Source organism: Hippopotamus amphibius, chromosome 8 (assembly GCF_030028045.1).
Source record: "Hippopotamus amphibius kiboko isolate mHipAmp2 chromosome 8, mHipAmp2.hap2, whole genome shotgun sequence".
Taxonomy (NCBI): Eukaryota; Metazoa; Chordata; class Mammalia; order Artiodactyla; family Hippopotamidae; genus Hippopotamus; species Hippopotamus amphibius.
The window spans coordinates 129,710,182-129,723,204 of record NC_080193.1 but is presented as its reverse complement, the minus strand read 5'-3'; the positions used below and the strand labels follow the sequence as shown (position 1 = coordinate 129,723,204).

General features: G+C 35.9%; 1 protein-coding gene across 2 annotated transcripts in view; it reads left to right on the top strand.

Annotated features, from left to right (window-relative positions):
• Positions 1-12,388, top strand: part of LOC130858575 (plasma membrane ascorbate-dependent reductase CYBRD1) — a 32,743-nt gene extending 20,355 nt beyond the window's left edge. Inside the window, exons 3-4 of one of the 2 annotated variants that reach the window (XM_057745272.1) lie at positions 8,151-8,305; positions 8,860-12,388. In XM_057745272.1, coding sequence (XP_057601255.1) covers positions 8,151-8,305; positions 8,860-9,160 — 456 coding nt within the window. In that variant the 3' untranslated portion in view covers positions 9,161-12,388. The remainder of the gene's footprint in view (positions 1-8,150; positions 8,306-8,859) is intronic. The other variant, XM_057745273.1, reaches the window with a different exon arrangement.
• The last annotated feature ends 635 nt before the right edge of the window (positions 12,389-13,023 follow it).

Below are 13,023 nucleotides of genomic sequence, written 5' to 3'. Positions count from 1 at the left end.
AAAAGTCAAACTCATAGAACAATGAACAAAAGATTTGAACAGGCAGTTCAAAGAAGAAAAAATTAAATCACCAATGAGCATATGATAAAATGTCCAACCTCACTAAGAAGTTAAGGAAACGTAAGTTAAAACAACACTAAAATATCTTTTCCCCCATGAGACTGACAGAACAACAGTAGTGATACCCACTGCTGGCATAGATGTGAGGTAAGGGTGCTCTCCCACACTGCTGGTGGGAAAGTGAATTGCCACCAAATTAGGGAAGTAGTTTAATATCTTTTTTTAAAAAATATACTTACTCTTTCACAACATTGTAAATCAACTATACTCTAATAAAAATTAAAATACATACACACACACACACACATGCCCATACACACACTTACTCTTTAACCCAGCAATCCCACATTTGGGGAGAGCGGAAATACAATACTGCCATAGAAGGAACTCAGAAAAGGATTTTTAGTGCAGCAATGTTTACAGGAAACGGGAAGCAACCTAACTGTCCATCATTAGGGAATGGTTAAATAATTTGTGGTAAATCCATGTTGAATATTATACAGCTATTACAAAGAATGTAGCTATGTCTACTGACCAAGAGTGAAAGCATATGTTCTTCAGTGTAAAAAATACTGAAGAGTAAAATATATAGCAAAGTGTCATTTTGGTGGGAAAAAAGGAAAGAATGAAAGGAAAAAAGCATTTATGTACAGATGGGTAAAGAAAGTTATGGGAGAATATACCAGAATATCATTGTGGGTTTGGTGGAATTGTTTGGTGGTTGGGGGGGTGGTGTTAAATTTTTAAATATATCCTGTTTTTCTTGCTTGAACATGTGGCTCTTTTGTTTCAAATATAAGTAAATCACATGTTACAAAAAAATCATATACATATAATTTTTAAAACTAAATAAGCAAATGGTGTCCCCTCACGTCAGGTTGTGAATATTCATGTCATGCATGGTGTCTTCTGGTTGTTTGTTTAGGAACCAGATGAACCATTTCCTGTTCCTCTTCTGGGAAAGATGACTATGTTCCATCTTTATTGCTTTGTTGCATCCAAGCTGTTTTTAAGTTATTTGCATTACTTCTCTGTAGAAGTGACAGGTCACCCAGATGTTCTCAGGAAGAAATTAAATGAAAGAATATTTCCTTTCTCCATGGAAAGAAATCAATTCTAAGCGTGCTTTCTTCACTTCTGATAGGAACTAAGCCCCTTTCTTATTAAGATTTACAAAGATTCCTGCCTATTCTTAGTTGTAAAACTTCACGAGCCACAAAAACGTGCTTTGACAGAGATGTGCCTGTCATATTTCTTAAGTTAGAAATAAAAAATGGAAGCACTTTCTCTTTGTGGATCAGGACGAATTCTCCCTAAGTGGAGGTTCTTGGAGCTGCCACTTGTGGGTGGAGAACAGGAGGTCCCACCCTCTCTTGGAGCAGCTGCAGCAGCCTGCTGGCTGCTGGCTTACACAGCCACAACTGTTGCGCACTTCAATTGCAAAGTATAATTGCGTGCAGACTGTTCATCCGTGTTTGTGCGGTCAATTTGCACTCCTCCCAACCAACTCAAGAAACAAACCTACCACAGAGGATGAAGAGCATGGGAGAGATTGTCGGGATCTAAGATTGTGAAGAGATTACATTAGCACTGTTGAGGTTTGGTTTAACCATTATGTAAAGTCAGGGTTTACCTGCCAAATGAAGCTGGTGTCTAGGTTGTTTCAATAAATAAAAGAAGGAGGAAAGAAAGGGAGCTAACAACAAAGCAGTACAACCAAAACAAGCTGAAAATTCTTCACCCTCCCTTGTGTTTGTCTATGAATTGCAAAGCATTTCAAGTTGTAGACATTTTTTCTACTTGTGAGATATAGCCTCTGGGGAATTTTTAAAAAATAGCAAACCATTGTGTGTATGTAGAAGTCGTGAATCACAATAAACTCTCGTGATTCCACCATCCAACCTAAATTAGAAAACATAGAACTCCTCCTCACCCCCTACTTGATCCCACATCTTTCTACCTATCCCAACCCCTGGAGATAACCATTCTCCAGAAGTTTTTTCTCTCATTCCTGTTCCTCTTTATAATTTTACCACAAACTGTAAATTCCCAAACAATATGTTGTTTAATTTTTATTTTTTACTTTTTAAAAACACTATCCTAAGTATTCTATTACAACTTTTTTTCATTCTACTGATTCAACTGTATTGATTCCTCTAGCTGTAGTTTATTCATTTTTACTTTTGTATTCCACTGTATAAATATGCCACAAATTTACTTATCTATCTTCCTGCTATAAGACATTTGGGCAATTTTCAGTTGTTTTCCGTTACAAACAGTGCTGCATTGAACATTCATATATACATCTCTCGGCCCTCATATGGAAAGGTTTCTTTGGCAGTATACTTACGAGTGCAGTTATACACTCAGTCTAAAAAAGTAACATCAGCTTATCTTCCCAAGTCCTGGCAGCAGCAAATAAGAGTTCCCATGTAGCACATCCTTGCCAACATGCATCCTCTTCAAACTTTTTAAATGTTGCCAAACTAATGGACATCAAGTGATATCTTCTTGTGGTTTTTTGGTTTATTTCACTGGTTACTCATGGTTCATCTCTAAAAAAATACCTGTTCATGCCTTTTGTCCATTTAAAAAATGAGTTTGTTTTCCTTTTTCTTAAAGATTTGTAGGTGTTCTGTGTCAAATTCCTTTTCATTTATATGTACTGCATACATCTTCAAGCTTTTGAAGTTTGTATTTTCTCTTTTGTTGTATTTTTTGACAAATAGAAATTTTTTTCTATTTGTCAAAATTTTTTTTAATTAAAAAAAATTTTTTTTAATTTAAAAAAATAAGTTTATTTCTTTATTTATTGGCTGTGTTGGGTCTTCATTGTTGTGCATAGGCTTTCTCTAGTTATGGCAAGCCTGGGCTACTCTTGGTTGTGGTGTACGGGCTTCTTATTGCAGTGGCTTCTCTTGTTGCGGAGCACGGGCTTTAGGTGTGTGGGCTTCAGTAGTTGTGGCACCAAAGGCTCAGTAGTTGTGGCTTACGGGCTTAGTTGTGGAATCTTCCTGGCTCAGGGCTTGAACCCGTGTCCCCTGCATTGGCAGGTGGATTCTTAACCCCTGCAACACCAGGGAAGTCCCGAAATTCTCAATTTTAATGAAACAAATTAATCATCTTTTCCTTTAAGGTTATTATTTTTTGTTTTGATGACTTAAAGTGTTATCTTTGATACTTAAGTGCTTATTTCATCTAGAATTAACTTAGTTCATGATGTGATGTTATCTAACTTCATTTTTTTCCATATTGATAAACTTTTTCCCCAGCACCATGTATTGAATTGTCCCTGTCTTTGCCACTTATCCACACTGCCAGTTTTGTCATATATCTTTTCCTCCTCATCCTAGCCAGTGGAATTGAAGAGTATAGAAGTGTTGAAGTATATAGGAGTGTTTAGAAGTATTTATGAGGTATAGAATGGAAGTAGAGATAAGAATCTTTGAATTGCTCTTATTTTAAAGAGAATACTTATAATATTTCACTATTCAGTACAGATGCTTCACATTTCCTCTTATTCTAGTTTGTGAGATGGTTTTTCTTTTGAAATCATGAATGGATATAGAATTTTATTGAATATTTTTTGTGTGTGTTGAGATGAACATGGTTTTTCCTCTTTAATCTGTTAATGTAGTCAATTACATCATTAGATTTTTCTAATATTAAACTTGGGTGAATTGAAAACATTTTTAATTGTTTCAAGATTCTCTTTTGCTCTCTGAAATATTCAGATTCTTATCTCCTGTTGTTTTATTTGTGTGCTAACTAGACTTAGAAATGTCATGTCACAACTTTATGACTTTTGTTTAGCGGGAAAAAATGTGGTCCCTGGCTTCTTCCTTGCTCAGATCCAGAGAGCTGGTAGTATTTAAGAACACAGCACTTGGAATCAAGAAGACCTCAGTTTGAATCAGTTTCATTCATTTGTAGTTTGTGACCTTGTACATGCTATTGAACTTTTCTGGACTTAGTTTGTCCACCTAGAAATTAAGACTTTCATATGTCCTTCGCAACATCATAAGAACCAAAGACAAATAATGCATGGAAAGGCTCAGCCTAGGGCTTAGCATACTGGGATGACACAAGTCAGCTGTTGTTATTAGAAGTGTAAGTCTTGTGGTAGGCTCCTTTATGACCTGAAGATAGAATTTTTCATTTAAACTATAGATCATAGACACCTTCAAGGTTGAGAATATGCATTTTATGCCATTGAAATTTTATTCATAAATCCATCCATTTATTTAACAGAGTTAAATACCTATTATGTATCAGATACCTGTCTAGGTTGTGGGGAATACATTGTTCCACAAGACAAGCATAGGCCCAAAGAGACATGCTCTCTGCCCTCATGAAGCATATAGGGGAGGACAGGTCATGGAATGTTTGGTAGATCAGGTGGGTATAGAGTGTTCTAGGAGAGCTCTCATATGGTATAGAGGATAAAGGAAGTCAGATCAAGACCTGGAGTCATGAGGTCTGTGGTCAGAGGGGTTAGGGTTGGGGTCAGGTTTAGCCTCACCAGGGAAGTTAGAAATATAGATCCACAGGCTCCACTCCAAACCTACTGAGTCAGAAACTCTAGGGATGTGGCCCAGAAATACATGGTTTAAATGAAGGAGTGAGTGAATATAGTTGTCCTTTGATATCCACGACAGGGGATTGGTTCCAGGACCCCTGTGGATACCAAAATCTGTGGATGCTCAAGTCCTTTATATAAAATGGTATAGTATTTGCATATAACCTATGCACATCCTCCTGTATACTTTAAATCATCTCTAGGTTACTTATAATACCTAACACAATGTACATGCTATGTAAAAATTGTCTGACAAATTCAAGTTTTGCTTTTTGGAAATTTCTGGAATTTTTAAAAAATAGTTTCCATCTGCAGTTGGTTGAATCCCTGCTGACTGTGTATACAATAGCAGAAAAGTGAAGAGGCGCTGAGAGGAGCCTCCATAATAATCTGTAAATCACTTGGTTGCTCATTAAGTCCACTACTACCCTTAAAAAAAAAAGCAAATCATACCTAATACAAAAGCTAGCTCAGCAAATGTTTCCTGGTCTCATTAATGACTTTTGCGAATAAAAGCTTTTGTTATGTCTACAAGTTTACACATATATATTTTTAAAACATCAATTTCATAAAGTGAGATAAAACTGGCATAGTAAATACATTTGTGTCTTTATAGGACAATAATAATTGACTGAGACAAGCCCAGATATTTAACACGGGAACTTTAAAAGTAAACTTTCATCATCTATTTCTACTTATAAAAGTAATATGCATTTATTTAAAATTGTATAAAATCAGAAAAATAAAAAGAAAAATCCCCAAATCATTGATAACACCATAATCTAGATATATCATTATATTTTGTTTTATTTCCTTTAGGCTTTTATTATGCCCATGAATATATAGCTAAGAAAATTTTTCAAGCATATTTAGGATTATATTTCATCTTCACTTTCATATCTAAATAATAACTTTTTAAATGAGATTTTACTTTTCTTTAGCTCTTCTAAGAACTCCATTGTGGTGAAGAAGACTTTTCTGTAGGTGATGGTTCCTAAACACTGGAGCACTTCGTTTGCACTTAATAAGTGTTTGTAGACTGAGGTTAACAGAAGATTCTACTGCCTTCACTTTTAGGGATTTTCCAGAATGCACATAACCCAGATCTCTGAACTAATTTGAGTGAATTAAAAGCAGTGGTCTTCAGACCGCAACATGTCATAAGAATCATCCTGGCATTCCATCAAAATGCAGATTCCTGAACCCTACTTCCAGAAATTCTGATTTAACAGATTTGAATGTGGCCCAGGGATCTCTTTAAATAAACACTATAAGACTTTCTGATGCAGGTCTTATATGAACACTTCTATGAACACTTCAAGAAACACTGACTTAAAGGGACTTAGAGATTTTGTAATATTCGGTCTACTAGGTTTTAAGTTGCCATATTTCTTGTAAGATGGTAAGGCTAAGATGGTTAAAAGGAAATAAAGAATGATTAATATAAATTATAAATTTTTATGTTATTATAAAATTGCATAATTTGGAACACTTAATCAAAGTTAAGCATTCTGTAATTTTTTCCTTCTCTTTTAAAAGTAATTTTCTGTTGCTGAAAAAAATTTTTCATGGTGAAAATAAGATTTAGGGGAGTTAAATCGTGCTGGGGTCCTGTAAGCAAATTTCTAATGTCCCATCTACTAAGATCATTGAGCTTTATGGGATTACACAAGAGACACATATGATAAATCCTGAAAGAAATAAGAGAAAACAGTAAGAATCATTCAAAACAATAAGAATATTCTTAGGAATAGAAGAGGTAAGAGAACAGGAATATGGAAAAAAATATATTTCCATGCATATATGTAAATATATGTCACAGAAGACATATGGTGACTTACTCATAGAAATATATTTGTGCTAAATCCTTGGCAGTCACTCACGTGAGCCCCATTTTTGTATAGAAAGCACAACCTGTACATCAGGATGCTTTCCCTTTGATACGGAAAGAATCACTAAAGATCACTGAAGGAGAATCAGGAACACTCTGAACAACCAAGGGGGACTCTCTGTACCATTTTTAATATATTCAGGCATTTGTGGTATTAATGGACAATAAAATATGCAAACCAGCCTATCGCATGCATTTTCAGTTACTTTCCATTCATTACTGTTACCTTTAAGTTGATTCTAAATGTGTTTTAGGGCATCCCACTCCTTCTGTGTTCATTCCTCGCTGTCCTCCATGAGTCCTTTGATCTCAATCAGGAAAAATGAACAGTGATGCTAGTGTTTCTCCTCATTCTCCTCTCTTCTCATAGTTGTTTTGTTAGAGTGGTAGATCCCAAAGAGATACCTCAAAAAAAGTCCCTTTAAACTCAGTAACTCAATGGTCACTAAGTCATCTTTATTTTCCAGGGAAGAGATTACTTAATGGGCGGGGGTGTGGGGCAACAAAACAAAATTGTGCAAGCATTAACAGACTTTAGTTTATGTAAGAATCTTGTCTTCTCTGCAGAGAAGCATCCCACTAGGGATTTAATTATCAAGGAAATGGAGAGAATTTTCTGCAGAGCTCATTTCTTCCTCATAAAACAAAATTGCCAGGTTTTTTCCACATGGTTTTTTAGGTTGAACTGAATAAATGTGTCCTATTGTGTTTAGATTTAGTGACTTAAAAATCTTTTACTCCCCTTCTTACCTGGCAACCTTAAGGAAATTGATAAAAACAAGTAAGTATCAGAATGTTCACTGTAGCCTTGTTAATGATAGCAAAACACTGGAAATAATTTACATTAGTCTTAAAATAGAATATTAGTCATTAAAAAGAATAAACTAGATAAATATGTGTTGATAGGAAAAGATCTCCAAGATATACTATCAAGGGAAAAAACAATATGCAGAACAAATATGTATAGTAAAATCCCACTTATACTTTAAAAAACTCTTCCTCTCTCTCCCTCTCTCTCTTGCTTAAAAAATTTTTATTGAAATATAGTTGATTTACAATGTTGTATTCGTTTCAGTTGTACAGCAAAGTGATTCAGAAATATAGATAGATAGATCTATATATACACACACACGTAAATATATTCTTTTTTAGATTTTTTCCATTATATGTTATTACAAGATATTGAGTACAGTTCCCTGTGCTATACAGTAGGTCCTTGTTGTTTATCTGTTTTATGTATAGTAGTGTGTATATTGTAATCCCAACCTCCTAATTTATTCCTCCCCTGCCCTTTCCGCTTTGGTAACCATAAGTTTGTTTTCTATGTCTGACTCACTCTCTCTTTAAACACACACAGACACACACACACACACACACACACACACACACACACACACACACACACGTGCTTGTTTAGTCATAGAAATTTTCTGGAAGCATACTTGAGAAAGTGATAGTAGGTATCACTTTTGAGTGGAACTGGAATGGGGAAACTTTTCATTTTATGCTGTCGGTTCTATACGAAATGTTTTCTTATTTTGCACATATTGCTTCTATAATAATAAATTTAAAATTAGTTGAAACAATTAATTGATAACCTTTGTCCTTTTTGATGTTTAGCTTCTCCTAGGTTTTTTTGTCTTTCTGCTTCCTTGGGCTCCACTTTCTCTCCGAGCACTTCTCATGCCCATACATGTTTATTCTGGACTTCTCATCTTTGGAACAGTAATTGCAACAGTACTTATGGGAGTGACAGAGAAACTGATTTTTGCCCTGTAAGTTGCATAGTTTTCCTAATTGCAATTCTTAAGCTACAGAATGTTAAATACTTGTTCACTGAACAAATATAAATGTAACAAAATTTTTTAAATGTTGAAAATAAAAACTTTAAATATTTATTTTTAAAAGTGTATTATATTATACATGTTATATAGCATTAATAATGCTTGGAAGAAAAAGCAAACAGTCCAACAAATTATATTACTCTTACAAAACAACTATTGAAGTTATGCATGCCTTTTCAATTGTTTCGAAGGTCATGTTTTTCTGTTAACTGTAATTATGATATACCTACATTTTTGTATCATCCTTTTTTTGATTTTAAGTGATACAGGTGTTTTAGATGCCATATTATTTTCATACTTATAGTTTTTAACAATTTCATACTGATCCATTTAGTGAATTTTAGCATAACTTAAATTTCTTCTTAATATCAAGCTTTAAGGGAATTTACATTGAAGCTGTACCAGTGTGCATTTTGAGCAGATAAATTCAGGACTGTTTGGCATGTTGCTATATCACCCTATACACACTCTCTCCTTTTTTGTAGGAAAAATCCTGCATACAGTACATTCCCACCAGAAGGTGTTTTCACAAATACCCTCGGCCTTCTGATTCTGGTGTTTGGGGCTCTCATTTTTTGGATAGTCACCAGACCACAATGGAAACGTCCTAAAGAACCAAATTCTGTCCTTCTTCAGCCAAATGGAGGCTCTCCAGAGGGAGTGGAAGGTTCCATGGCAATGAACTTTGGCAACATGGACAAATCAGATTCAGAGTTAAACAGTGAAGCAGCAGCGAGGAAAAGAAACGTCACCCTTGATGAAGGTGGACAGAGATCCACCATGTAAAATGGAGTAGAGATGTAGTCATATAACTTCAATTTAAGAAACTAGCTCTACAGTTTAGCTTCTGCTATTTAGCCATAAGATAATTGAGCTCCACAGAGTCAATATTTATTCTAATCATAAAGTAGGATTCCTTGAAAGCATTTTATTGATTAAGGCCTATGAGCTTACCTGAATTGGAAGGGAGATGATCAATGTAAATAACAGTGGATATAAACTGTGGTTATATTACCTCTCTCTTGTTGAGGACCAAAGCATTTATCACAGCGCCTTGTATAGAACACGTGATCAAAATGTGTCTATCGGTTGGTAAATTTGATAAACTGGCAGCTGCCCTGGCCTCTTGTCATGCAGTCATTTTCTGTTAATTCTGGGAGTTCAGTTGTAAAGTTTTGGAATCAGATCATGAATATCAGGGAGAGGGTTAATGCTACAGAGTAGAGCACAGAAAAACATTTAGAGAAGTAACCGGTTCCCTTTTCCCTGTGCCTGTCCTTTGCTCCCTCCCCAGCTGGTTTGTCCTTAGATTGGCCGTGGAAACCAGGGTTCATATTAGGGCATTTTGGAGCAGTGATGGGGCCATAGGTAGCCAGAAGATCTCCTGTGGTCAGACCTGGAAGTTTTTCCAAAACTAACTTAATCCCAAGGCTTCCTTGGGTTTGGTGTACTTTATGATCCAGATTCTAAACCTAATTAGAATGAGAATATGCCTGAATGCTTAAGCAGTATAAACTGCTCTACAAACCTCAAAGAGCACTTTTCCCCAAGTTTCTGGGTTTTTTAAACATGGAACTTCCTAAGTGCCAGACACTATTCTAAGCACTTTATTTCATTCAATCCCCAGACAAAACTTTTGCAGATAGGCACCATTAAAAGCTCCATTTTACAGATGAGAGATCTGGGGCTTGGAGAGGTTAATAGCTTGCCCAAAGGTCACATAGCTCATAAGTGGTGACACTGAAATTCGAAACCTGGCTGTTTGGCACCTCGGGTATGTCCACGATCCTAACCCCTTCACTATGCCTTTTTTTCTGTTATATGCTAATTTATACCTGTCTTGACCCACCCCTGGATAAACCTCTTTTGGTGGAATGTAGTAGAGTTGTTAAAATTTACTGTCTGGTTGTGTTCCCCAAATAACCAAGGAAAAGGGCGTACCCTTACCTGGAAACTCATCACAGGCACCCTGCCACTGCCAACAAGCCATGGCTTACCTTGATGCCCCTTGGATCTTAAAATTGGGTCTTGGTAACAAAGAAAGGTTTAGGCAAGAACTTCCATAGCTTTCAAAGTTGATCAGTTATACTTTTTGTTCTCTAAGGTCTTAGCTGCTGAACAGCTTTGGGTTTGGAGATAGGAGAGATGGACTTCATGGTCTGCCCTTCCCCAAGGGCAAAAGCTAGGGTCCTTCCTGATTTGGGTGGAATTTTAGGGGACATTTTGTGCTTTGGGTTCTCAGTAGTGAATTAAGACTCAGAGATGATGATTTTCATGCATGACACCTCTGTCTAGGCTCTGGACTGACTTAAAACCTGGAGTGGAGCCTATGCTGAAATGTTGCTTTTCATTTGGGGGTTGATTTTTTGTTTCCCTGTAATTTTAAACCATATAGTTTACACCAAATAAACTTAAAATTTTGGGTGCTTAGTGAATTTTCTTTCAGGGTAACTGGCAATTACTTCCATAGACTGAGTACGAACTATACTCCATCACATCCCTGAAGCTTCACGATAACCACTCAAGAGTCCCTTACTAAAACTGTTTTCTTCTTACTAATTCTATTTCCAGAAATGGCAATAGTGTCACAAGGATCCCCAGTGCCCAGCCCAATGCCTGGCGTGTACTAGACACATAAATTCAGTATAAGTAGAGCAGGCTACAATTGGAGTGCTAAGTGGAAAGAGTAATTGCATCATCACACACAAACATATTCTGGTAACCGGATGTTTCATTACATAGAGCTGCCCAAAATCCCAGGGTTTTTTAGGGGGGAGGGATTAGTGACGGTGCCAAGAATTGAAGCTGCCATCCCCTTTCATATAGGCCAAGAAAGAGGTTATTAGTGAAAAGTTAATTGTGGATTTGGCACTAGACTATTCTGCTGCATTGAGAAGTATCTGAACACTTATCATCTAAGCCCTTTATTTTATCCCTCTTGTGGGCTAATGTGAGGGTAATCTTACAGATATCATAGGAACTTCTTTTCTTTTTCTCAACCTTTATGAAAACAATGCATAGTAAAATATATCTAGAAAACCTTTCTCTTCTTTTAATGGCCTTTTTATTTTAATGATAATCGTACCTTTATCTTTCAAAAGCTGGTATTTCCTGCCTAAAGCATCTCCCCCCAAAATATCTCATTTAAAAGCCCACAAAAAGAACAGGGGAAAAGAAAGCCTTAGGTATCAATTCCAAAACAGTGATTGAAATCTTCCCAAGTAATTATAGCTTACATCATCTGCAGGTAGTCTGGCTTGGCTTACCCCATAATCTAATTTTAGAGAAAAAAAAAGCTTTATTTTAACATTCATCTAAATCAACACTAAAGCCTTTTGTCTTAAAGCGTTTATTGAGAAACTCGAATATACTTTTTGAATTAATGTTATCAAAAGTGTACAGCTTCCTGTGCTCCTTGTGTCAAACTGAATCCACCCTCCAAAGTACCTTCTTCCCTTTCCTCTCGTGGTTTCATTTAAACTGTGTGGATTAGAAACAGCATCTCAGACCTTATGGTCATATGACAAAGAAGGTAATGGCACTTTTTAAGGAATATTGACAAGTGACTCTGTTTTCTGAAGTACAAAATAAAGAGGATGTCTTGTTTTTAATTAAGTTCTTTTCCCTGCTGAGTTGGAAATTCCAACACAATACTGGTTGACCACAACTGCCAAATCTGAAAGCCTGAAGTAAAGCTTTTTGCTAATTTTATTGCAACATGTTGGAATTTTTATCTTTGTATGTCCTTTTTTAGATAACTCTGACAGAAAACTGTAACTGCTATGTCTTACAGCTACAGATGGGAAAGTATAGAAGAAAGAAAACTATTCTTTAACCCCTACAAGGTACTTGAAAACTTTAAGGGGAAAAGATTTCTATGTTTAAATTTACCTTTTTATCTCAACACATTTATGTAAAAATATTAAATAGCCTGAATATTTTATAATTTTGTAGAAAAAATATGCATCTATTTTTTCTTGATTTGTTTTTATGTAGTAATAAAAGTTATTTTGGAAGCAATTTGTGTGTGTTACAATTTGTCCAGACAAGAAATTGTAGGTGTTGTTCTGAAAGTCTCTTTCCCAGGTTTTTTATGTTTGTTTTTCAATGGGGAAATTTTTTTAAAGTTTGTTTATTTTATTTTATTTTATTTATTTTTTAAAAAAAGATTTTATTATTTATTTATTTATTTATTTATTTATTTATTTATTTTTGGCTGCATTGGGTCTTCGTTGCTGCACACAGGCTTCCTCTAGTTGTGGTGAGCAGGGATTACTCTTCCTTGCGGTGTGCGGGCTTCTCATTACAGTGGCTTCTCCTGTTGCAGAGCACAGGCTCTAGGCACGAGGGTTTCAGTAGTTGTGGCAAACAGGCTCAGTAATTGTGGCTCGCAGGCTCTAGAGCGCAGGCTCAGTAGTCATGGCACGTGGGTTTAGTTGCTCCTCGGACATGTGGGATCTTCCTGGACCAGGGATCGAACCGTATCTCCTGCGTTGGCAGGTGGGTTCTTAACCACTGCGCTACCGGGGAAGTCCCTAAAGTTTGTTTATTGAAAATGCTATCAGATTTCTCCGTAAAGTGTACTCCGAGCACCATACCTTTTACATTTCTAGAAGAATCAGAGGACTGTTTCCAAAATGTCATGGTGT